Source organism: Rhinichthys klamathensis, unplaced genomic scaffold, assembly GCF_029890125.1.
Source record: "Rhinichthys klamathensis goyatoka isolate OS25496 unplaced genomic scaffold, OSU_Roscu_1.1 h1tg000127l_1, whole genome shotgun sequence".
Classification (NCBI taxonomy): domain Eukaryota; kingdom Metazoa; phylum Chordata; class Actinopteri; order Cypriniformes; family Leuciscidae; genus Rhinichthys; species Rhinichthys klamathensis.
The window spans coordinates 5,665,669-5,692,315 of NW_026606664.1; the positions used below are offsets into that span (position 1 = coordinate 5,665,669).

At 36.3% G+C, this 26,647-nt stretch overlaps 1 protein-coding gene across 3 annotated transcripts; it reads right to left on the reverse strand.

The window, feature by feature from the left end:
* Positions 1-609: 609 nt before the first annotated feature.
* Positions 610-26,627, reverse strand: tgs1 (trimethylguanosine synthase 1). Of its 3 annotated transcripts, none has more exons than XM_056256646.1 (13): positions 26,274-26,627; positions 25,520-25,578; positions 24,710-24,879; positions 22,775-23,393; positions 20,665-20,800; positions 20,128-20,214; positions 19,859-20,036; positions 15,504-15,852; positions 15,198-15,362; positions 8,374-8,517; positions 2,266-2,484; positions 1,997-2,073; positions 610-949 (listed from the first exon to the last, which is right to left on the reverse strand). In XM_056256646.1, exons 1-13 carry the CDS (start codon positions 26,381-26,383, stop codon positions 836-838), a joined length of 2,427 nt encoding a protein of 808 aa, XP_056112621.1. In that variant the 5' UTR covers positions 26,384-26,627; the 3' UTR covers positions 610-835. The 3 variants fall into 3 exon arrangements, with proteins under 3 accessions (XP_056112621.1, XP_056112620.1, XP_056112619.1); XM_056256645.1 differs by having other exon boundaries at positions 15,198-15,359; positions 24,710-24,882; XM_056256644.1 differs by having other exon boundaries at positions 24,710-24,882.
* Positions 26,628-26,647: the final 20 nt, after the last annotated feature.

A 26,647-nucleotide genomic window follows, 5' to 3' on the forward strand; every position in this document is an offset into this window, starting at 1 on the left:
TTGTTCAGTTATGATGTTCAAAGCATAAAATGTAAAAAAAAAAAAAAGTCGGTATACTGTTTATTTTCCAATTTTGTCAAAAATTGGTTTAAATTTTTTTTTATAAATCATATTTTCAGATATAATGTTTTTGTAATGTTTGACAAATGTTGATATTAAAAGTTTACAGTTTGTATCTAAATCTTTGTTGTTTTTCATAGTGTGATTTTTGAGGAATTGTATTGAATCCAATTAGGGTCAATTTGACCCGCTCCATAAAGGGTGTACACAGAATTCGAACAGTGCACAAGGGTTAGACCTAACCGTAACAACAAATCTGCCCATAACCTTCCCCAAATCCCACCTCAATAGCAAACGTGTCTTTCAATACAACATGAACACAATAAGTACCTAACATTTCTATGTAAGTAGGCCTACATTGTAGTTAAAGACACCTAATTTAAAGTGTGACCAATAAAGGTAATACATTATCTAATACTCTCAAAGAACTGTGTAAGTTCTATTTGACAGACAGACAGATAGATAGATGATAGATGGATAGATATTTTCTAAAAGAAAATTAAACATGGGATGTTTCAGGCTGTGCAATTTTATGACTTCCATGCATCGTTCCTTCAAATTAATTTTAATAGGTAAATATCAATGCTGGAAAAACAAAACTGTTAAAATAAACATTAAACTAGCAGCATCATGAGTACACATTAGTATGTAAAATTCATCGTCAATGGCTTTACAAAACAGTAAACAGCAGATAATGTGTATGAGTACAATTCAAGTGCAATAAGTACAGATAACATAAATGACTAAAAGAAGTAAAAAAAGGAAATAAAATGTTTTAGGTTTTTGACTTAATTAAGCTGCCAAAGTATGCAGTAATTGTTTTCAGTTTGTTGTTCAAAAAGTTCTGCTCCACTTCCACTTTCCCACCTGGGCCGGCGAGAGACGCGATCTATACAGAGTGAAAGACAGAAAGAGGGAGGGGTATGAAGAGAAAGAGGAAGAAGAAATGAGGCAGAGCAGGTGTGAGTTACCATCACAGGCAACGTGGTCACTAGTTGCTAATATGAACATATCAGTATGAGTATAATACCACCATAGTATCTTGGTTTAAGGAAAATTGTTCTTGAATTTAATCACAAGTCACACTAATACATACAATGCAGTGGTGCAGTGATGGGCAAATGGTAATGATGTATTTAATTTAGATATTAGTGTAGAAATTTGCTTCAGTCAGTCAGTCTGACACAGAATATTCCGGAAAGCAGTGTGGTTTCAAAAGGTGCAACCACACTGCATCAGACAACAAGAGCTTTCAGAGAAATCAAAAACCATGATACAGCTGCAATTGACAGACATCATATGCACTAAACTAACCCAGGTATAAAGTCAACAAACACATTCTGTGAAAATAATTCTAAATAATTTCTTATTATATAAGTATATGTCGTCATTGATGGACTTTGGCACTTTGACTTTGTACTGCTGGACAGATATGAGACACTAAAGTGATAACAGGAACTAGAAATATGTCAAAGACTAAATATAAGCACAGCAACCATGTGTACTAATGATACAAATACTAAAAGGGTTGAACCAAGTGACCAACCACAGATGATTTTGACTACATAGGAATTAAGAACACTGGCTGATGTATTGTGCTAACAGAACATGCTTGCAACTTCTATGTTTAATAAAGCTAAAAAAAGAACAAAAGAAATCTGAGTATTGGTCACAAACGTATAAAAGCGGAGCACAAAACAGATAAAACCAGATACAGAGCAGTGAGAGCACAAATGTGGGTATGCTGATGAACAACCACAAAACAGCAACAATTTGTTAACCACTGTGGCCAATGTGATGACCATTTTAAGATGTGTATTAGAGTTAAGTTAATCCACATGCTACTGTGAACAAAAGAACTTTTAGAATCAATATACAAAGGGAGGTTTTCAGGTTACCATTTTAAAACTGATTTGTGTAAATAAATGACCATTACCTGTTCCATGTCCGCATTTCGAGGAAGAAAATACACAATATTGTCTGAAATCATTTTTGACAACCTGAAAATTTCAAATGTATAGATGGTTAAGGAAGTTGAAACAGGTGGTTTGAAGCATCTTGACTACATCCGTTAGAAAGTATTTACGGTACGTAATACCACACAGAGTGTTGTGGAAAAAGGACAAACTTGAACTTTCCACTTTGAGTGAAAACCTCATTTGAAAGGAAAGAGAATACAAGCACAGAGTGTAAGACTGAAAGGATATCCATCAGGAGTCATCATGGTCTTGATGTTGAAGACGTCAGCACTGAGGTACTCTGGTCCTCCCCACGGGGGACTGAGGAAAACCATGTCTGCTCGCAGGCGTGGAGCCAACTGCAAGAAGTCTCCCTGCAGGAACTCTATCCGGTGCGCCACACCATACACTTCTGCGTTGTTCTGTGCCAGAGCCAGGCGTATGGGGTCGATGTCAATGGCGATCACTGGGTGGCAGAGGGAGAAAAACAACATTTCACTAACAAAAATGCCAAAGTATTAGAGTCAGTAGCTCTATGTTTTCCATCCACCTATTATACAGGTCCTTCTAAAAAAATTAGCATATTGTGATAAAGTTCATTATTTTCCATAATGTAATGATGAAAATTAAACTTTCATATATTTTAGATTCATTGCACACCAACTGAAATATTTCAGGTCTTTTATTGTTTTAATACTGATGATTTTGGCATACAGCTCATGAAAACCCCAAATTCCTATCTCAAAAAATTAGCATATTTCATCCGACTAATAAAAGAAGTGTTTTTAATACAAAAAAAAAGTCAACCTTCAAATAATTATGTTCAGTTATGCACTCAATAGTCAATACTTGGTCGGGAATCCTTTTGCAGAAATGACTGCTTCAATGCGGCGTGGCATGGAGGCAATCAGCCTGTGGCACTGCTGAGGTGTTATGGAGGCCCAGGATGCTTCGATAGCGGCCTTAAGCTCATCCAGAGTGTTAGGTCTTGCATCTCTCAACTTTCTCTTCACAATATCCCACAGATTCTCTATGGGGTTCAGGTCAGGAGAGCTGGCAGGCCAATTGAGCACAGTAATACCATGGTCAGTAAACCATTTACCAGTGGTTTTGGCACTGTGAGCAGGTGCCAGGTCGTGCTGAAAAATGAAATCTTCATTTCCATAAAGCTTTTCAGCAGATGGAAGCATGAAGTGCTCCAAAATCTCCTGATAACTAGCTGCATTGACCCTGCCCTTGATAAAACACAGTGGACCAACACCAGCAGCTGACATGGCACCCCAGACCATCACTGACTGTGGGTACTTGACACTGGACTTCAGGCATTTTGGCATGTCCTTCTCCCCAGTCTTCCTCCAGACTCTGGCACCTTGATTTCCGAATGACATGCAAAACTGAGCAACAGTCCAGTGCTGCTTCTCTGTAGCCCAGGTCAGGCGCTTCTGACCTGGGGAATGCGGCACATGTAGCCCATTTCCTGCACACGCCTGTGCACGGTGGCTCTGGATGTTTCTACTCCAGACTCAGTCCACTGCTTCCGCAGGTCCCCCAAGGTCTGGAATCGGTCCTTCTCCACAATCGTCCTCAGGGTCCGGTCACCTCTTCTCGTTGTGCAGCGTTTTTTGCCACACTTTTTCCTTCCCACAGACTTCCCACTGAGGTGCCTTGATACAGCATTCTGGGAACAGCCTATTTGTTCAGAAATTGTTTTCTGTCTTACCCTCTTGCTTGAGGGTGTCAATGATGGCCTTCTGGACAGCAGTCAGGTCGGCAGTCTTACCCATGATTGCGGTTTTGAGTAATGAATCAGGCTGGGAGTTTTTAAAAGCCTCAGGAATCTTTTGCAGGTGTTTAGAATTAATTAGTTGATTCAGATGATTAGGTTAATAGCTCGTTTAGAGACCCTTTTCATGATATGCTAATTTTTTGAGACAGGAATTTGGGGTTTTCATGAGCTGTATGCCAAAATCATCAGTATTAAAACAATAAAAGACCTGAAATATTTCAGTTGGTGTGCAATGAATCTAAAATATATGAAAGTTAAATTTTTATCATTACATTATGGAAAATAATGAACTTTATCACAATAGCTAATTTTTTGAGAAGGACCTGTATATATATATATATATATATATATATATATATATATATATATGTGCATTTTGGGATATCGCATAAAAAAAAAAAAACGCTGGATGGAAACTCATAACTTCTAAAAATGTGCATAAAAACGTATGCACTCAATTGAGGCAGATACATTTTGGTTACACTTTATTTTAAGGTGGTGAAGTTACATTGTACTTACTCAAATAAGTACTGAGTAATATTAATTAAATAAATGTACTCACTATTGAGTTACGGTAGATAATTGTAATTATGCATAATTTACTGTTTTTACTATAGTATGTACATGTACTAACGTGTCAGAAGACATGCACAAACTACGATGGAAACACATTTACTGGAAAATTCCTTGATGCGCAACAAAAAAAATCTCAAATGTTGGTTTGATCATTCTGAAATCCATGAGCCAAAGTCTGTAGTCATAATGATTTGGTTTAATGCCCTGCGAGAAGTGTCTCACACGATTGGTTCCCAAACACCAGGAATCCGAACGCAATATGACTGCGTTTATTGCATTTAGTCTGTGCGCTCAGAGAAGTAAGTCATTTATGATGGAGGAAAAAAGAGCCACAGTGGCTTCCCCAATTGCAGCAACTTTTATTTTATCACAGATATTTTGCACCGATTTCTCAGGAAACAAGAAGTGACCACAATAGAGAAAAAAATACATACAATTTTCAAGAAGTTTAACCCTTGTGCCTCAATTAAAAAAAGTTACACATAGGTACATAGAGGACAAAAATGTCTGTGTCAAAAAACTGTCATAAAAATGTGAAGCTTGGGAGCACAGATTTAAGTTTTATATCATTTTAAAGAAGACCCTTGGCAGATTATTGCTGAAGTAAAAAACATAAATAAAAAAAATGAATAAGTAAATCCCCAAAAAGGTTATATAGGTTTAAGTTTATGAAAATGATTTATGAACATTATTTTATATAAAATATATATTTTATGAAACAAGTTGAACTCTAAAACAGCTAGAAAATCAAAGCCATAAATCTAAAGATGTTGTGTTCCAAATTTGAGGATCTCTCAAAAAATGAGCTTTTGGTAAGAGTTTGTTTGGGCGCAGTAACAGATTTTCCCCATTGGGTGCCAGCAAAACTCCACTGGTGCACACAGTGATTGGATTTGTTATTTGCAGTTGAGTTTTTCCGTTTTTCTCTCTCAATATTACAAACACACACATGCACACACATTTTTTTTTATAACACACATACCAACACACCCACACAAATATCGTTGCATAATTTATCCAATTGCCAATTTGCTTTAGGCTAAACCTGAAAAAAAATGGCACCATCTGGTAAAAAAATAGTAAAAATTAAAATTTTGAAGCCTTGCCAACAGAATGACAGCCTCTTAACAAAGATTGCATCTTTTTATAGTTAAATGGCCCTAGGATTAAAAAGTGCAGTTTTAATGGGTTTCAATGGGGCCATTTTTGTCCAAAAGGCGCTGAGTGGGAGTATTTTGTGTACCTAGTGCAAAAAAGATTTTTCAAAGGAAATGGCGGTGAAATAGTAAAATTACAATAAAAATACACACCTGTGCCAAAATTCATGCAGTTAGCATTAACACACAAAAAAAAACCTTAAAGCTCCAAAGTGGACAAAATGGACATGGACAAAATGTCCATGTCAAAAAACTGTCATACAGATTTTAGGCTTGGGATCAAAGACTTAAGTTGCAAAATGTTGCATAGAGGTTTAAGTTTATGAAAATTATTTATGAACATTATGATCGTTATTTTATATAAAATATATATTGTATGAAACATGTTGAACTCCAATACTGATATAAATTCAAAGCCATAAATCTAAAGTTGTGTTCAAAATTTGAGAATGATATCTCAAAAAAACTTTCGGTAAGAGTTTGTTTGGGCGCAGTAACAGATTTTCCCCATTGGGTGCCAGGAAAACTCCACTGGGGCACACAGTGATTGGATTTTAGATTTGCAGTTGAGTTTTTTCTCTCTCAAAAATTACAAGCACACAAACACACACATTTTTTCTTATTACACACATACTAACCACACTCTGACATCCATACAAACACACCCATACAATTACTGTTGCACAATTTTTCCAATTGCTATGCCGAAGCAGAAAACAGGAATAAAGCGATTATTTGTTTTATAGGCCAAACCTGGAAAAATGGCACCATCTGGTAAAAAATAGTAAAAATTTACATTTTGAAGCCTTGCCAACAGAATGAAAGCCTCTTAACAAAGATTGCATCATTATATAGTTAAATGTGCATTTTTAATGTGCATTTTTAATGGGTTTCAATGGGGACATTTTTGTCCAAAAGGCGTGTGTGGGAGTATTTTGTGTACCTAGTGCAAAATGTATTTTTTAAAGAAAATGGCAGTGAAATAGTAAAATTCCCCCCAAAAAAATACACACATGTGCCAAATTTTATGCAGTTAGCATTAACATAGGCAAAGTGATCAAAAAAACAAAACTGAAAAGGACAAAAATGTCCATAAGGAGGCAAAAGGGTTCAATTTAATGACTCTAAAAGTGTCATGTGGTGTAACCATCAAGTAAAAAGTAACACCTTGAATACATGCGAGTATACAATCGTCAAAAAAAGAAAGAAATATGTTTTCAACATTTATAATAATCAGACATGTTTCTAGAGCAGCCTTTCTCAAACTTTTTTCAGTCGGGGCACCTTTCAAAAGTGCATAAAATCTCAAGGCACCCCAGTGTAAAATATAAATTAAAAAATAACCCAAATGAAAATGCAAATGTCCTGTTTATTTAGACAGAACAGTAATGAACAGAGCATAATACGAACTGTAAATAACAATAATAATAACAACTTTACAGGGCTATCACTTTTGTGAAAAAATCCTGATCGATTTTTGAGACATAAACGTTCATTGAATCGATTGTAAAATCGATTTTCCATGTCTAAGGACGTTTCCATTTTCAGCGCCAAATATAGGCAAATCCACGGACAACTAACAGGCATTAGCACGAGCGTAAAGAACGCGCTTGAGACGCGCACAAGTCAGCAATATTTCTGATGATTTATTGGCATGAAGTTTCGTGCACAATGACAAACAGGAGTGCAAGATTCTCGAAAAACAATAAGCAGAGTGGACTGCCATAACATCAATGAAAAACATTACTGCAGGCTTCAACATGGCTGTGTTTACGATTAGAAATGTCAAACAAATTTCGCCTACGTAGGCGATTGTAGGCCGGATCTGTATCTGTATGCATGGGACTGTCTGAATACCGGCAGAATTCACATTTTTGTTGTAAAAAGAGACACGTTATGCAGAAGTATAGTATAGTTTGTATGTGTGTTTGTCAGAGCCTGCAGTTGCTGTGTGACGCGCGGTCGGTGTTGTTGCTATAACGCGTTGCTATGGGTTGCGTCACTTGCGTCAAGTTGTGTGTGTGTCTTGCTTCGGTCTTGTTTTTTTGGTTTTTTATGGTTAATTTTATATATATATATATTTATCTAAAATTAATTTACAATTTTATTAATACGTTCATATGTTTAAAAAGAAGAAGAATGTATTTATGTAAATTCAAATATATATATATATTTTTAGCCTACGTAATTTTTTGGCGGCACCCCTGACAAAGTCAGGGGGCACCCCAGTGTGCCGCGGCACCCACTTTGAGAAAGGCTGTTCTAGAGCACCAAATCAGCAGAATTTTAGAATGATTTCTGAAGGATCATGTGACACTGAAGACTGGAGTAATGATGCTGAAAATTCAGCTTTGCCATCACAGGAATAAATTACATTTTAAAATATATTAAAATAGAGGTTATTTTTCAATTATAATAATATTTCACATTATTACTGTTTTTAATTGTATTTTTGATCAAATAAATGGCATGTTGGTGAGCATGTTTTTTTAAGATATTGTGAATATTGATAAATTTTGAATATTACGAATTACGAAAGATCCTAAATTATCTAAATTAATTTTAATTTGGAAATGTAATATATATATATATATATATATATATATATACACATGTGTGCTTTGCATTTTCAATGTATTTTTGGATAAATTAATAGACCCTGCACTATGGAAATGTGTTTTTAAAACACATTTTTAGATGTCAAAACTGTTATAAATCTCATATCTCAAAAAAGATTTTCAGATGGTTTCTCAAGACAATGGAAACCAACATATGGGTGTTAGCATGGTAGGATTGTGCTGACATGGTTCTGTGGCAGTATGAAAGGCAACTGTACCTCTTTTCCCAGTGAGGGCAAACTGAATGGCATTGCCACCCACACCACAGAAGGCATCGATAATGAGCTCCGCGCTGAAGCTGTCCTGCACCCTCAAAGCAATGTGCTCTGCTATCTTCTCAGGAGTCACTGAGAACCAGCCCTCTGTGGACAGAACACAGTCACATGTTATGCACATCATAATTCAAATGAAAAGGCTTTTATCAGTTCATGCATTCTTTTTTGCATCATTGTATTAAGATTATTAAGAATACTATTCCAATTAGAATTAAATGCACCTAAATGCTCCTTTTTATTGCAAATGTGGTAGAATTGTTTACCACCAGAGGGAGTCTGTAGCTTTCATTTTCTAGTTGAAGACCTGAAGCATGGCTCTGCTTACGTCAAAGACTGTCTCTCCCTCTCTAAATATATAGCTATTTCCATTTTAGGAGGAGCCTCTGTTGACAAAAGGATGATCTAGCTGATATCTATGAAATTTAAAATATCAGCAATCACTCCTATATCATGGGATGCCAGAAAACCATATATTTCTAAGAGAAGCAGTACAAAACCATATAATATGTTCAAGATAAGACTCCTGCTGTATCTCTAAACATTTCATCATACTTGCAAACTAGAGCTGTGACACTAGCATCAGACTCCTGGATCTCGTTCTCTGGATGTTCATCATTTAAAGGTGCTGCATTTGAGCTGAAGCAGAAGCAGTCAGAGAGCTCAGAGAGAGTGGAGTTAAACGGAGCATGTCCTCTTCTGATTCTGTGGAGACCAACACCATCTGCTTTTAGCCTCTACAAACGCATCTCTGTTTTTCCGCCTCTCGTATTTTTCTCTCCACTGAGAATAGAACACCTGCTAAAGTAACAATCACTAGTCTGGAGCAAACCACGTTCAGCACTTCCTGTTTACAGTGTGAGGACAGCGGGCGGCTGTACAGGTGCCCTCGAGTAAAGAGAACTCACAAGTGCGACCTTAATTTTCTATTACAAGCTTACAAATAGGAAGAAAATCAAAACTATGTGTTTTACTAATAAATAAAAAAGTACTAATACTTTCATTAGTGCCATTTTACAATAGCAGTGACATTTTCATCTGAAAAAGATCAATCCTACATTAAACATACCATGCTATATTGATTATTGTATCTTCTTTCAAATATATACTGTAGATATACAATTATATATAGATATACTGTAAAGTCACAATTAGACATGTGCCGATATATGGTATTGGTAATACAGTATATCATGACAATGAACTTGCATTGTTATCATGGGTACTTTAAAATACCGTGAATAATTATCTATTAAAATTATTCCGATTTTTAGAATGCATTTTAAGAATATTTTTCCATCAACCGGATAAAACGTACGATAATGCTTAAATGCTGCATCAAAGAGGCATGCTCTGATGTAAACAACACTAATGGCAGATTGATTCGTACTTCTGTGTCGGACCTACGCCGCTGTACGCGTCGGTTTTCATACTTCTGCGTTGTGGTCGTTGTCCGTGTTGACGTGCAATACGCTGATTTTACGCAGCCGCCATTTTGAAATCGAAAGAGAGGCTCTGGTGGGAAGAACCCCGGAAGTAAAGATAAACAACAATGCCTTGGACTACCAACCTGAAGCTGCTGCCGCGATTTACACTATTGGATGTTAATATCAAATATAGGATATGTATATAGTTTGTTCCTGCTTCTTTTTTTAATTTCTAAATTATATATATATATTAAAAAAAAATTATAAATGATTTTCACTGTATATAGTCTAAAGTATGAAAGAAATGTATGTACATTTTTAGAATAACTCATTTTTACATTAAAACAACAATACGCCATCGCATTCACGACTCTTTTGTGATTAAAGGCGGCACTTCCGGTTATCTTCCCACCGGAGCCATTTCAAAATGGCGGCTGCGTGAAATCAGCGTATAGAGGGTATGCGCATGACGTCACCGTCGGCCGGAGTGAATGCGGTCACGCCCACAAGTGGCAAAAAGACTGAGCGGCAGCATTTGTTTTCAGCGTGAATGCCGTGAAAATCACACAAAACACATCTAAAACGGGAAAGAGCTTTGCGATTGACTGTACAACTAGATTTGACCAGAAATCTGAGGTACTGTATATTTTTACAGACTGCAAAAAGCTACAGAACAGACTATATTCTGCATAATTGGATGTTTTTAAATAAACTGACAAAAAACTATACAAGTTTTAGGGCTGGACGATATGATGATATACAGTATAACATTAATGTAAGTGATCACTCGGATTTAGACCTATCTATATTGTATTTATATAAAACGTTTTCAGGCAAATTGTCTTCATTTATTTCCCCGGCGTCGAAATCAGGCACATATAAATGTCAGGAAACACGATTCCTGGCTGCATGTCAATATCCATGGATCACTGGATCTTTGATAAGTTGTAAGGAACACTATATCGAGTCCAACTTTTAGTTTAAACTGATAATAGTTCGTTTTACTCGCGTTAACGCAGTTTCCCCTATTAACTCCAGTCACGCAGCAGCTCTTCTGCCACTCAGTCCCGCTGAGGGGGGCGTGTTCCGGCGGGGAAGTGACGTTAATGCATTCCCTCTATTCCAAGGGGGTAATCCATCGACCGGAAGTTGAAGCCGGCCGGGTGCCGCCATGTTGTAGCAGAACTTCACTTGTGTTAGCATTTCCATTGACTCCCATTCATTTTGGCGTCACTTTGACAGCGAATAACTTTACATCTGAGGCGTTTAAAGACTCCATTTGTCCATTATTTATTTCTAAAGAAACACGACAATGTATAAAGGGCTCCATTACCTTCTATGTTACATTATGGCCCCGTAGAAACAGATTTAGTAAAAATAGGCTAACGATTGCGTCATAACCACTCGACTCTCTGTCGCGCTGTACAGAAATTACCGTACAGACAGGAGGAGAAGCTCGCAGGCAATCGGGGGACGTCCCGTCAAGGGAGAAGCCCATAGATAATGAGTCCATAAAAGCAACGGAATACTTACTCCTGCTCACTCACGCCAAAGAACTCTTTGCTCAAGTTCCCCGTCTCTGCAAGATTAACGTTGGAAATTTTCACGCACAGCTACTAGAAGATTAACGTCTGTCAGACAGGTTGCTCACGTCATCAAGCTTAGTTTGAGTCGGTTTGAGTCTGCGCGTCAGGAACGGAAGTGCTCAGAAATCGCTAAAAATGGGCTTCAACTGTCTCAACTGAGTTCCAATGAGATGGCTCTGTCCATTTCTTATACTGTCTATGGCGTATTCATATGTTTTAAACAGTCAATCATATTTTTATATTCGCAATGGTGCTCGTCACAGCACTATACAATAAGACTCCATTAGTTAACATTAATTCATTTATTAGTTAACATTAACTAACAATAAAAATACTTCTAATGCATTTATTAATCTTAGTTAATGTTAGTTTCAACATTTAATATATTATTCAAATCAAAACCTGAGCTAACTTAAACTAATAATGATCAGTTGATCATATGATATTTTTTAACCAATGTTATCAAAGAATAATAACTTCTGTAACAAATGTAGCTATTGCTCATTGTTAATGTTAGTTAATGCATTAACTAATGTTAACTAATGAGACCTTATTGTAAAGTGTTACCTATTGTTCTTTATAATTCTTCAGCACTTTAATCTGTTTAAAGCATTTGATTACTTTTTTTTTGTGTATTGTTTTATATGCTCAGTTCTTTTTGTTATAAGAAAAAACCTTATTAAACATGTTTTTTTTATTCATCCAGTAACATCACTGACAAATGTTATGGTTAAGTTTGTGATCAGGACAGAAGAGATGCAAAACCAATTATCAATATAAAAAAAATAGGCCACTGACATTTCAAAATAGCCCTTTAAAATGTTTTGCTTTTTGTTTTTTTTACATTGTGTTAACACGATGACATTTAAATATGTGAGAATTGCTTCTACGTAAATTATTATATTGATTTTTTAAATAAATATTATTTTTGATTACATTGATCTTTGAATATTGTCATATTTTAAGGGACTTAAGTTAAATAACTGCAATTATAATTTTTTTTCCGTGATGGCACATTATATACTGTAAGTTATGAGCTACATTTAAAGTGTTGTAAAAAAAATATAGTTTTCAATATCAAGTGTGTCCACTGCAGTTTGACTTTTTTCTAAGTGACAGAATGACATGCCATTAATTTGAATGGGAAAAAAAGGACAATTAAAAGTATGAAATATTAAACAGACAAAAGTACAACTGAGAATAGAATGTTTAAAATCCTAACATTAAAACAGAATTGAACACACATTCCTGGTCCTATTGTGCTCAATTCATCAGAACTAAAAAAGTATTTCATTAAAATGTAGTACCTTTCTCCATCACTGAAACAACTTTCCTTTTTGCCTGACATCACCTAAGTCTCACAGAATAGCTCCATACGGACATTTTTTACATTGCGAAAGTTAAATGGTTTGTGTATGCCAGTTCATGTTGACTTGGAATCTGCAATGCCTGGATGGAGGTGTAGGAGTTACAAAATTCAGCCCACGCTCTTGATCTACCTCTCGTTCTCGCTCTCCTCTTTCTAATCAGGCAGTGCTGAAGGAAAAGAGGCTCATTATGTCTATGGGCTACTGCCTCTGTTGACATGAATAAGGGAATAGATACGAGGCTCTGATCTCACTTTCAAACAGAATTCCAGATGCTTAGTGAAAGAGTTATGATTCGAAAGTGAGAGACGTATAAAAACACATTAGTCAGGGATTAAAAGAATTAAAAGGGAAATCCGCCGTCCGTGAGGAAAGATTTTCAAATCCCAAATAACGGGACTTTTTATGGAACAAGAAGGAAAACCGTTTGACTTTTGGTGCTGATGTTAAAAGGCATCTTTCCCAAGATCAGCCCTATTAAAAACTAAATCCTACACCAAAACTATGGTTTTTGCACCATCAAATTTAACAGCAAAACTGACTTACTTGACAGGGAGCAAATCTTTTAACATTAAAAAGTACATTTTACATTTTCTAACCAAAATGTTAGTGGTACTTTAGCATAAGTTGCCGCCATGATCCTACGATGCAGGTGGTTCCAAGGCATTGCTAATGCTAAATAATACAAAAAATTAATTTATAAATGCTAAATTTGTAATGCAAATGCAAAAAAAATCTTATTTCCAATTATTATTTCATAAAAAAATCCTTAAAACAAGATGAAATTATCAAGCAACCCTGCCAAAGATATTAAAGCTTCAAATAATACATCATTAAGAAAATACATGTTTCAATTACAATACACGATTAATTAATTAATTAATTCAGAAGAATGTTTTGTCTTACTGCACTGGCAGATATTTATTTGAAGTAAAAACAACAACAAAAGTTTTTTTGCCAGTGCAGTAAGACAAATAACACTTATATTAAAGATACAATCTATGAAAACAAGTCTTAATATCTTATGTAGTGTTGCTTCTCAAGTAAATCTCAAGTAAATCAATTCTCAAGGATTTTTGTCAAAGAATATTTATAACTTCATATAAGAAGTAAATCTCAAGTAAATCAATTCTCAAGGATTTTTGTCAAAGAATATTTATAACTTCATATAAGATATCATTTTTCGCTGTGTAATGAATTAAGGCCCGTTCACATAAAAAAGGAACTAACAATAACTATATTAGCGTCCACACCAACTCACGATAACATATTATAAGCATGCGCTGCAATTTTGTTGCCTGCCACATTAAATGCTCAAGCTATACAAATAATAAATGGCAAATAAGATCTCTTTATAGTATAAAGCAGTGTTTCCCAACCCTGCTCCTGGAGGCACACCAACAGTGCACATTTTGGATGTCTCCCTTATCTGACCCATATATTTCTGGTCTTGGAGTCTCTACTAACGAGCTGATGAGTTGATTCAGGTGTGATCGATTAGGAAGAGTTGGAAAATGTGTAGTGTTGGTGTGCCTCCAGGAACAGGGTTGGGAAACACTGGTATAAAGGAACAAATAAATTCTTTATATAAAACAAACTCAGACAAGCGAAAAGCATTTAACAAGCAGGTTTATGCCTAGTTTAATATACTGTATCTATTAAGGGAGTGACCCACTTTAACAGTAGAGAAGAGAACACAGGTAAAGCACCAGAGCTAAAGGTTGTCCTCCTCTGAGGCTGAGCACTCTATTTGAGCAAAGAGTAGCATGGGGAAAAAAAAGAGTGCTCTCCTGAGCGCCCTAAAAGCTGCCTGCCGTCTTGCTCTCACTTGCTCCCTCTCTTTTTCTGTAGTCTGACGCAGAAGGTATGGGCGAGGGGCTCCGTGTCAGCACACACACACTGCAGACACAGCCAGCTCAGCCCACACCTACAGCTGTACAACCTCACAAATACATCTCATCCTGCTCCGTCCCGCAGTTCTCAGCGTGCTCTCTATTTGTTATTTAAATCCACAGGTCTTACTGTGAAGGATTCATTGGTGCATGTTATTCCAAAAAAATCCTTGCCCTCACTTTAAAAATCCTTACTAATACACTTTAATAATTGTATTAGTAAATGCTGAAATTAACATTAACTAAGTTTAATAAGTGCTATAGAAGTATTGTTCATTCTTAGTTCATATTAACTTCTAAGGTAATAAAACATCATACAAAACATCATCAAAAGACACATTTTCACAATATATAACTTAATGTCCCTGATGCTGTTAGCAATGATTTGTGAGTCGCTTTGGATAAAATAGTCTGCTAAACGAATACAAGTAAATGTAAATAAATTAAATGAATTCATGACTTTCCTAAAATAAAGATGGTGGCTTTGTGCTGACTCACCATGGTCAAGTTTGATGCCCTCATCGAACCTGGAAAACAGACGGTAGCGCTGGGCCCAGTACTTGGCCAGCTCAGGTTCTGCTGCAATCTCAGGCGGCATCTCCACATCTTTTCTCCTTTTCCTGTTCTTTCTCTTGTTCTTTTTAAAGGCCTGCACACTCTCTGCTGGGAAAGAAAACAGTGTGAGCATATCAAATTGCCAGTGAACACCAAATGAGAAGCCTAACTGTGTTAATCATTGGCTTGTATGTTATAGGAGCACAGCCAGTGATTATCTCATTTGTATCAGAGCACATTGAGGCTGACCTCCCTCGGTGTGCTCAGGAGCATCTGGGAGCAAGAAGTCAGGGACGTCTAAGGAATGCAGCTCTCCTCTGGGATCGGAATCATCATCCTGTATTTCTTCTGGCTCTGGCATGAAGACACACTGAATGTTCTGCTGATGTTCCTCACTTTTTTCACATGTTCTGTTGAGCTCAGGAGTCTTCTCACGCTCTTTTTCATCTATCTTATTGTTTGCTTCTTCCTCGTTTCGTGTAGGTAAACTGCCCTCGTCCGCTCTCTCACATGGGCAGATCGGAGCTTCAGGCATAGAGGCCGGGGTCAGCTCCTCAGAGACAGCATCAGTCTGAACCTTCTGCAGGAAACTCTGGACCTGTGAGGGTATGAGTGAACGTACAGCTTTTATAGGAAGGAACAAACCCAAATACTTCACACCACAGTCTAATCACTAGTTGTACGCCACTATTTTCTGTAATGGGCTTTTGAACAATATTTATTATTAAAAGGGCTAATTCAGACAGAAATGTTTATCTTATATTTTAATATTGGGAAAAATATACACTACTGTTTTTAGTAGTTTATATACACTCGTTTTCTTTTTTTAAATTAGTCTCTTATGCTCACTAAGGCTGCATTTATTAGATCAAGAACAATTATGTGAAACATTACTTCAATTTAAAATAACTTATCTATTATGATATATTTTAAAATGTAATTTATTGCTGTGATGACAAACCTCAACTTTCAGCATCATTACTTCAGTCTTCAGTGTCACATGATCCTTCAGAAATCATTTGTATATGCTGATTTGATGCTCAAGAAACATTTCTTATTATTATCAACAGTGTTGGGGTGCATTACAAGTAACTCGAGTTACGTAATCAGATAACTTTTTTGAAATAACTAGCAAAGTAAAGCATTACTTTTAAATGTACAACAAAATATCTGCGTTACTTTTTCAAATAAGAACAATGAAAAAATTCCCATTTATTGACAGAGCTCTCTTGTCCCCATGTTGAGAAAAATCGTGAGTAAGTGCAGAGGCGTTGTGTGTGATTGTAGTTCTAGACTAAATGTGAGCATGCTTTTTCTAATCTCAGTTGCACAAAAAAAAGATTCAGTATTCCTCAAAATGAATAAAACCAGTGAAATGCAAAATCAGAATACTACGCCGCAAACCTCCAATAATTAAACACGTAAAATAAAATAAATATTTGTATGCATTTGATCTCACTTTATTGAACAATGTACTTGCTGGTGCTGCCCTTCGATGATTCAGTGAAACCATAAGCAAAAATTACTTAGTATTACTGAAGTAAGTGTTGAACTTTCTTCTCCTGCATCCTATGCCTTTGCTATCCAGAATGGCAGCACACATGAAAGATTTGTTTGAGCTGCGCCCTCTACTGTACACTCGTGAATTTGCACTTCCTTCAGCCCTATTAGTTCAATTTTGGTGTAACAGGGCATTTTTACATTTGCCCCCCAAAAATAGATTTTTGTAATAAAAAAAAACAAGCTCAGCCCAAGTGAGAAAAAGTAACGCAAAAGCAACATAACGTAACGTATTACTTTTCTTAAAAAGTAACTAAGCAACGATATTAGTTACTTTTTAAGGGAGTAACGCAATATTTGAATGCACTACTTTTCATAGTAACTTTCCCCAACACTGATTATCAATATTGAAAAACTATTGTGCTGCTTAATATTTTCGGGGCCCATGATAGTGTTTTTTCCCCCCAGGAAACTTTGATATTCAATAGTTCAAAAGAACAACATTTATTTGAAATAGAATGTAAAAGTTAACAATGTAAAAATATTTACTGTCACTTTTAATCAATTTAATGCATCCATGTTGATTTGGTTTAATGTGTTCTTGCTAAAAAAAAAAATCTTTAATAAAGTATTAGTATTAAAAAAACATTTGGTAGTGTATGGTAGTGTACATTTCAGGAACCCTCACAAAGTCCTTGAAATATTTATTTTACTGATTTATCTCCACCAAAGGCTTTTTCCAGCAAAGTAGCTTAAAGAGGCAGACAAATACGATTCTTACATTATAATAAAAACTACATAATTCAATCTGATGGATCCTTGGAATGAAAAAGTCTGGGATCAGGCAGTAGAAATGCAGGACTCAATGTGCTCAAAGGAAGCCCCAACAAAGCCTTGTTTAAGCATCCAGCCTGAAAAGATACTGGTGATAATGTCTGTTGCAGTAAAGTTTTCGTCTTCCACCAGATCAATTTGTGCTACAGAGAAATCGATTCTAGAGCACTGCAGTAAATTGGTCTAGTCTGTTTACTGGCTAAAATTCAGTGGGGTGAAGGGGATCCACCTTGAAAAAGTCCATTTAGAAGATGACTAGATGCACTTGGTTGAAGAAAACAATTCATTTCTTTTCTTCTTGAATATTCAACATGCCAGTAACCAAGTTTGAACCTGTCCTGTGTGTGTTTGACAGCTGGGAACGTGTGTGTTAGTGTCAGGGGTGAGACTGGAGGTTAGAGCGGTCTGTCTGTCTGACGGGAGCTGACAGCGTGCAGTAAGCAGGACAGCGCTGTGATGGGATGGGGTGAGGGTAGATGAAGCAGCTCTGTGCAGAGTGCATAAAGTGTCAGCCTCACCGCTTCTGGCTCATTGCCCATTGTATTCTCATACACACACACACACACACACACACAACTCTGAACAATTTACACTGTGCTTCACTGATCCATAGTAAGGCGACCAGAATGATACATCTTACATGTAATCCCACAAAATCCATGTGTCAATAAAACCTCAGGGAACAACACAAACATACGCATTTCATCGTTCAGTTGAAGTACTGCAGTTGAGGACCATACTAGAGGACTACATTGGGATTGGGATACCGCGGGACCCGACGCAAATCTCGCTGGAGAGGGCGGTTTTACCTTATCTGCGAGTGGGAGTGGGCGATCAGAAAATACAGCAAGAAAAGAGTCAATAAATGAAGTTCACCGCAGTTGATCAGTAACATTCTCTTCATAAACCAGTGATTCATTATTTAATTCATTCGTTAAGTATGTTTAATGTTTGTTTATTTTTTGTATTATTTAGGCCTATTTTCTTTGAGCTGTATGTTATTTAGCTAGGCTACATAAACACCTGTGATATCTGTGAGGTTTTTATTTCCGATTTATTTTATTTTTTATAAGTAATTCAATCAAATCTAGACCATACATTTGGTTGTCTAGAGGTATAGAGGATCTTAAGCATGAAGGACTACAAACTGCATAATAAAATAGTGACAACTTTATCCACCAGAAGGTCTCTAAAAACATATCTGACAGAGATATCAAAATTTTCAGTATTAAAAAAACAAAAAACAAACATACCATTCATTGGTACTGGTAATATATGTTAAAAGGTTTGGGTTCAGAATTTTTTTGAACAAAAAAAATATTATTTTTATTTAGCAAGGATGCATTAAATTGATCATAAGTGACTATAAAGACATTTATAATGTTAGAAAAGATTTCCTTTTCAAATAAACGCTGTTCTTCTGATGTTTCTATTTACCAAAGAATCATGAAAAATGTATCAGTTTCCACAAAAATATTATTCAGCAGAACCATTTCTGAAGGATCATGTGACATCTGAGACAGAATTTATTAAGTTATTTTAAAATGTAATATTACAGTTTTTACTTTACTTTTGATTAAATAAATGCAGCCTTGTTGAGCATAAGAAACTTTTCAAAAACCTTACGACACCAAACTTTTGAACAGTATTGTATCTTGAAGTAATATGCCTGTGTATGTGAATAAAAATACCATTTCTGCGAGGTAAACAGTCAATTTGTCTTTTGTTAATGTAAAAAAGTACTTTACTATAAGAACTTTTTTTATTTTAATGTCAGCTCTGTGCATAGGCCTTGCATTCATTGCTCTTAATTTATTTCTTTGTTCATTATCAGTGAGAAATAACTGATAGGGTATATGGGTAAATGCCATTGTTTTCATTTTTTTTTTTCAACTTTTATAATTAAAAAGTTTTCATTAGAATACTGCATCCCAAGAGCTTTTAAATCTAATCTACTTCACTGCAGCCCTAAAATCCAAAGTTGTCTTTGGCTGACCTGATGCAGCTGTTTGGGCAAATTAAGACAAAACTAAAGAATGATTAAACAAAACATATTGGAATAGTTCAGCCAAAAATGAAAATTCTGTTATAATTTTTTACCTTCACATTTGAACTTTGTGATAACAGTGAAACAAAACAACCAGATGGCATATTTGGAGCTTGATTTGTCCTTGCTAGGTTCCTGTATGCCTTTGCTCAGTGTGAACATTCCTCAAAACTCCTGACTAAATATTTGTGTGAATTATGTCTTTAAAAATTAACCGACTCACTTTTTGAAGGGCTTTGCTGGTCTTTGGCTTTGTGGTTTGTGGTCCATCATCAGTAAAAAAGATGTGCTTGTTGATCTTGCAGGCTGCTTTTTTTCTTTCCTCAGGGGGCTTTCTGTTCTCACTCCTCCTGCCCGCGTATGGACCCTGGACTGGTTTCAGCTTCACAACGCTGTCAAACCTGCCAAGACAAAAAGCATTTGGATGTTAACAGAGCCCCTGATTATTTTCAAAGCAGTAAAACAGTGTCTAGCCTCTGTCTGGGTTCTTACTTAGGCTGGGCACTACGTTTCAGGCCGAGAACGTCCCACGCCTCCTCAACCGGCACCTCCGCAAGCTCCTCAGCATCCAGCTCATGACTGTGAACAGAGCAGCAAAAGTCTTTAAAGTTACTACGATCATTTAATGCATCCATGCTGAATTTTTTTTTTTTCCGACCCCCAAATTTTTGAGCTGTAGTGTATATTTAAATCATGACTTTAAAAGACCTGGAATATAGCAAATGGGTTGCATGGACCACTATTACATAATATTTTTGTGTTTTTTGGAAAGTTTTTACAGTTTGACAGCCCCTGGTCACTATGAACTGTCATTGTATGGCAAGTGCTGTGTAACAAACTATTATTTTAAAATGTTTAGTTTTGTTGTTCCATGGAAAAAAATAACAGCAAATAGATTTGGAATGAAATCAGTGAAACAATTATGACAAAATAAGTTTTTTTCTTGCAGAACTATACCATGAAACCATAAACATTAAGCATGCAAGTCTGATACAATACAATGTACTGAATAACACATCGACAGCTTACGCTCTCTTCACTTTAGTTCGTCTGTTCCCTGGAGGTTCATCATCATCATCGCTCTGATCCTCATTGTTAGATCTGTTCTTTACGGGTTGTCCACTCCGATTATTCAACGGCGCAGAGGTCTGTTTCATGTTGCCATCTGAAATCACACACTTTCAGTTTACTATAAATAATAGCTACGTTATCATTATAAGAAAACGTGTCTGAGTCTTAAACTGCCTGATGTATACGGCATAAGAGCCGTTCCAGCGGTACAAAAAAGGCTGCTGTTTAGATGGCATCAGTCATGGCCCGCCAATCAGGATGACAAGAGCCATTTTTAGAGCGATTGCGAGTGGATTGTGATCAACTCGTGCACCCGGGAGCCTGCGCTCTTCACATGTACAGACATTAAAAATGCATAGGCCAAAGTCACATGCTCCTTTCATTCAACATCTGACATCTTTTGATGTGATGCATTAAACATTCAGGCAGAGCCAAGCTTAGGATGCAAAAAAAGAGCTCTGGGGAAAACGATCTGCTTTTACACATTGAGCATTTGTCATTGAGCGAACAGAATTGTGGCTTGATATCCTGATGATTCCAACAGTGCGATGATGACATCATGATCACAGCTGTTTCCATCAGAGCATATTGAGCAGGCCAACACCAAAAAAAAAAAGGTTGGAGTCAAAAAAGTCAACATGACACCTTAATTGTCTGCTTTTTTTACTTGCCTAATACACGCCTTGTTTTTTCCCTCTTACTTTTGCAACCCTGTTACTTTTTTTTTTTTTTACCCATGCAACCAGCCCTCTTGTTTTATCTGAAATACATCTGATTACAAAAAGTTAAAAGACTTTAAAAAACAAAAAAACTAAACAACCACCTCTAACTGATAATTTTCTTACTTTGTGATCCTCTACAGGGCTGATAAAAAGTGTTCTTCAACTTGGATTTTTATATTTTATTATTACAGCAAGAAACCAAAATGCAGGTTTGCTATTTCTTCCTCTCATCAACACAATCAATACTCTAAATATGCTCTTTAAAATATGCAAAAATGTGTGAATAAATGCATAAGGTACAAAGATACTTAAAGGTAGTGATGTACGATATAACGGCCACCATTTCGGTATCGGCCCATATATGTTTATTTTTAATGTTATTGTTATCAACCTAATAACAAAATTTGGCCAATATATATTAAAGCAGATAAATAATGGATTATTTCCTTCAGCTGAGATGCGCACTGTTTGCCATGATGGTTTTGAATAGCTTGAAATATAATTGGAATCACTTGAAAAAGGAAAATACAGTGAAGTGCAATATGTGCAGCGCAATTCTGTCACATAGGCTACATAAAATTATATTGAGAACATTATAATTGTGTGCTTGGGACAATCTTTTAATCAGGCTTTTAAAAAAATATATACAAATTTGGATTGAAAATTGTCGGCCAATATATCAGTTATCGGCTTTCAAATATAAAGATTTATCGGTTATCGGTATCAGCAAAAATGTACATATCGGAGCCCACCTACTTAAAGGGACAATTCTGTTTTTTTTTAATTCTGTAATTTTATTTATGTTCATGCAATTCCAAACCTGTATGACTTTCTTTCTTCTGTGGAACATTAAAGAAGATATTTTAAGAAATGTTTCAGTGTTTTTTGTCCATTCAATAGAAGTAAATGGTCACCAAAACTGTTTGTTTACCAACATTGTTCAAAATATCTTCTCTGTTTCACCGAAGAAATAAAGTCATGAGGGTGAGTAAATGACAGAACCTTCATTTTTGGGTGGACTATCCCTTTATTTTGATGGTAGTTTAAGCATGTCAATGCTAGGGGGTGGTTAATAACCATTCAATTATTCTATGTTGTTTATTTCTAATGAGTTTAAAAATACGTCATTATGTAATTCTGAAAGGCAGAAAATATAACGCACACAATGGGCCCATGCTGTGACTGACAGAATAAATCTTAACTTATATTACATCTGCACTAGATTCAATACGCTGAAAGTAGGTCATGGAGCAGGAAGGCGTTGACATATTTGGGTTTAGCATCACTGCGGGAACACCACAGTCATAGCTAATAAACAAAGAGGTCTTGAAAATACATGCACCAACCCGAAGTGTCAGTGCAGCCTCTACGTGAAGATGACCTTTTGCGGCTTCCACCATCACAGGGCTCATCAGCACAGTTACAGACCAAAGACTGCTGGTCGCCATCATCGCTGTCAACTTCCTCAGTCAATAAGCTCAGGCTGCTTATGAGATCTGCAACGCTGATTGCGTTCGCCTTCAATCTTTCTTCCGTCTGATTCTTGAGTTCCTCTGTTTCTCCTCGGCTGCCCTGATCTTCCTCAGAAGCAGTGGTTGTGCTATAGGACTCGTCCACCGTCCAGCCTTGGGCGGCCCAGTAGTGAAACTGTTCCCAGTAGTACTGGTATGCTTGTTGGCAGTGCTCGTCCCAGTCTGCCTCCGAGCGGGAACATTCCTGCGCTGTACTGCTGGAATTTTTGGGATGTTTCTCCAGCCAGCTCTGCCACAGCAGACCCTCCCCGTGCTGCTCCCAGTACCTCAGCCAGGCCACCTCTGACATGGGACACGTCAGTTCAGCGGGGGTCTCAGCGATGTCACTCACAGCACACTGCTGTTTCTGCTCAGAGTCCTCGTCTGTGTCGGCATAATCTGGGGGGGTTTCCAAGTGCTTGATGCTTCTTTTGTTCTTCAGTCTCGCTAGGCCCTTAAAAATGAGACAAAATCATTAGTTTTGGGCCACAGCCAAGTCATTTCCTAAAGTAAACGGGGTAAAACTTAACATTCTTTAATGACAATTTACAAAAAAAGCTTCATTGCACAGGATAATCCAAAGACTCACAGTCTGGGCATTTCATCATCTCACAGGTTCACGTCTGGGCATTTACACGTGCATATATAAAAAGCCAGGTGTAAATAAACCTGAGACACATTGTATCCGAGACACATTATGATCAGACCACTGACCTACGTGTGACGAATGTGTAAATGCTAACGCTTTTTTTCATTATTTGCCAACACAATCCAGTTCAAGAATGTCTACACAGTATTTGAATACAAAATGCACGTTAATGCCAGGTGTATCAGAATCCTCACAAAGATAATGGTTACATTATAAAAGATAATTAGTTGAATTTTCAGCATCATTATGCCAGTCTTCAGTGTCACATGATCCTTCAGAAATCATTCTAATATGCTGATTTGATGCTTCTTCAGAAACATTTCTGGAAACCGTGAGACACTATCATTCAAAAGGTTGGGGTAAAAGTTACATTCAAAAGTAGCAGTAAAGACATTTAGAATGTTACAAAAGTTTTATATTTAAAATAAATGCTGTTCATTGAACTTTCCATTCATCAAAGAATTCTAAAAAAAATAAAAATCCACAAAAATATTAAGTAGCAAAAAATGGTCAACATTGATAATAATAAGAACCATTATTTATAATTGAGCAGCAATAATAGTTGAGCACCAAATCAGCATATTAGAATGATTTCTGAAGAATCATGTGACAAAATTCAGCTTTGCCATCACAGGAATAAATTACATTTTAAAACATATTCAAAAATAAGTTATTTTAAATTGTAATAATATTTAATAATATTACTTTTTACTGTATTTTTTATGCAGTCTTTGTATGCAGTCTTGGTGAACATTAAAATACTTATATTATTGTTATGATAAATCTTAATTATTCCAAATATTTGACTGGTAGTGTATATAAATATCTAAAGTCCACAAGACAGTATATGTCCCAATCATGGTACAAAAATGTGCTCAAGAGCACCCCCTATGTGGCTGACAGGCACGCTCAATGCAGACACTAGTGTGGGCATCACAGTAGTCTACTAGCCAGTAGTCAGTACACCATCATGACCCCAATGTATGGAGGACAACATGGAGCTGGGGGGTTTGGGGCAAGGATTTTTAAATGAATATTATAATAATAGGAAATATTCCCACATAAATGGACAGCCATAGTTCCCAATAACATCAAGGTCATCATGCATCCAACAGACATACAGTTCTCCTTTGTTCTGATGAGCTGGCAAACTCCACAGGAAGCCCCAAACTGGCCATAAGCATGGTCTCTTCATCAACAATGGCCTCTTCCTCCTCCTCCTCCTCCTCTTCCTCATCCACAAAACGATTAGGATTCTCCAAAAGCTCTTCCCCATCATTAGCTTCAACATCTACTGAAAACAAAAAACCCAAAGTGTAGATATTTGAGCATTATAAGCTAAAAACTGACCATAACATGTTGCAGATGAAAATCATGAAAAACCGTCAAGGTTCTCAACCTTTTTGACTCCAAGGACCCCCGTTGTCAAAAACAATATTCAAAGGCACCATGACTTTTCCTGTTGCTTGTAATTTAATGGATACGGATTGAGGATAATTTTTTGTTTAAATATATATATTTTTAACACACAATTCCTACCTGATAAAATATTTTAGAGCTCAGCTTAGCAGAACTAGAAATATGTAGGTTGCAAAATTTAATTTAACATTTATCAAGGATACAGGGTAACCACCTGGTGATGAGACTCAATATAAGAATAGGAATGATAGATTATGAGATTCTTTTTGAATCTCATAATCTATCACTCTATTTCAAAGAGAAGAACAGTTGTTGAGCGGGTGAATTAAAATAAGAAATATCTTGATTTTTAAATTGTTTTAGCTTATTTGAATGCTTGTTTTGTCTCATTTGAAATAATTTTAAAATATCTTAAGTTTTGTTGAGAACCATTGGGCAAAATTCAATGTCAGCTAGTTGATATGCAAAGGGTCATAATTCTCCATAATCAGAAATTAACAGGACAACTGTACCTTGATTGTCAGTCTGACTCAGAATGGCTTTAAAATCTGACCGATATAATTCTCGATCACTGTGGATGAAAATAAGAGAAAATGTGTTTTGATATCAGTAAACAGGCAAGAAACCATCCTATGCTTGATTGTTTTTTAGCAGGACTGCATATTAGGACAACAACTGAAAAAATGGATCTGCTCCAAGTAAAACAGACAGATAGTGACTGAAAACCCAAGGGTGTGTCACACTGACCACTAGGTTGACATGGTATGTGATCTTAAAGGGACAGTTCACCCACAAATGAAAATTCCATCCATCGTCATTTACTCACCCTCAAGTTATTCCAAACCTGTATGAATTTCTTCAACCAAACAGTTGATGGACCCCATTGACTTCCATAAAAAAAAAAAAAAAAAATTCAATGGGGCCCATCAACTGTTTAGTCAAATCTTAAAATCTCAAAATATCTTCTTTTGAGTTCATCAGAAGAAAGAAATTCATACAGGTTTGGGATAACTTGATGGCGAGTAAATGATGACAGGATTTTCATTTTTGGGTGAACTATCCCTTTAACTGGTCTACCAGTCTAGCCTGTGTTCTGTTGTCTCATTTTTAGACACTTTTCTGCTGCTCAGACCAGTTAAGACCAGCTAAGTAATTTTCAGCAGGTACGCATCGATGCATTAAATTCTAACTTTCGCACTAAGGCACACACATACACATATCAGTTGATCAAAACGCAATCTTGTTCAACACAAATAAGTTACATACTTGACGTAAGCTCTGGAGCACAAGCAATGTATTGTCATCTCTCTTTCTTCACCCTGATAGAAGATGATATCAGCTAGAGGAACAACATTCAGCTTGCCGTAATTGATCATAATAGACTGATAGAACCATGAGTGACACCTGTCAACAGAATCTACCCGAGACTTTGCTACAAACCTTATAATAATCACTCTTTTACACAGACATTACAAATAAAAACGACAGCGAGAAGCTATATATAAATATACTGATGGATTAAAACGAGGAAGATTAAAATCATTACAAAATCGATCTAATTTTATACAAACGTTTAAGACTCGCACGCTGTGCGAGTTTCCCCCCTCGTGTTTTGGAAATTGCCCGTCAAGTTAAAAGAC

Bases quoted from the DNA above. Each gene is read 5' to 3' on its own strand.
- tgs1 (XM_056256644.1), bottom strand. From the start codon at position 26,383: ATGATCAATTACGGCAAGCTGAATGTTGTTCCTCTAGCTGATATCATC. The intron at 24,883-25,519 runs GTACAGTTGTCC...TTTTGTTTTCAG, and splicing joins GAGTCAGACTGACAATCAAG to TAGATGTTGAAGCTAATGAT. The intron at 15,853-19,858 runs GTGAGTCGGTTA...ATACCCTCACAG, and splicing joins CCAGCAAAGCCCTTCAAAAA to GTCCAGAGTTTCCTGCAGAA.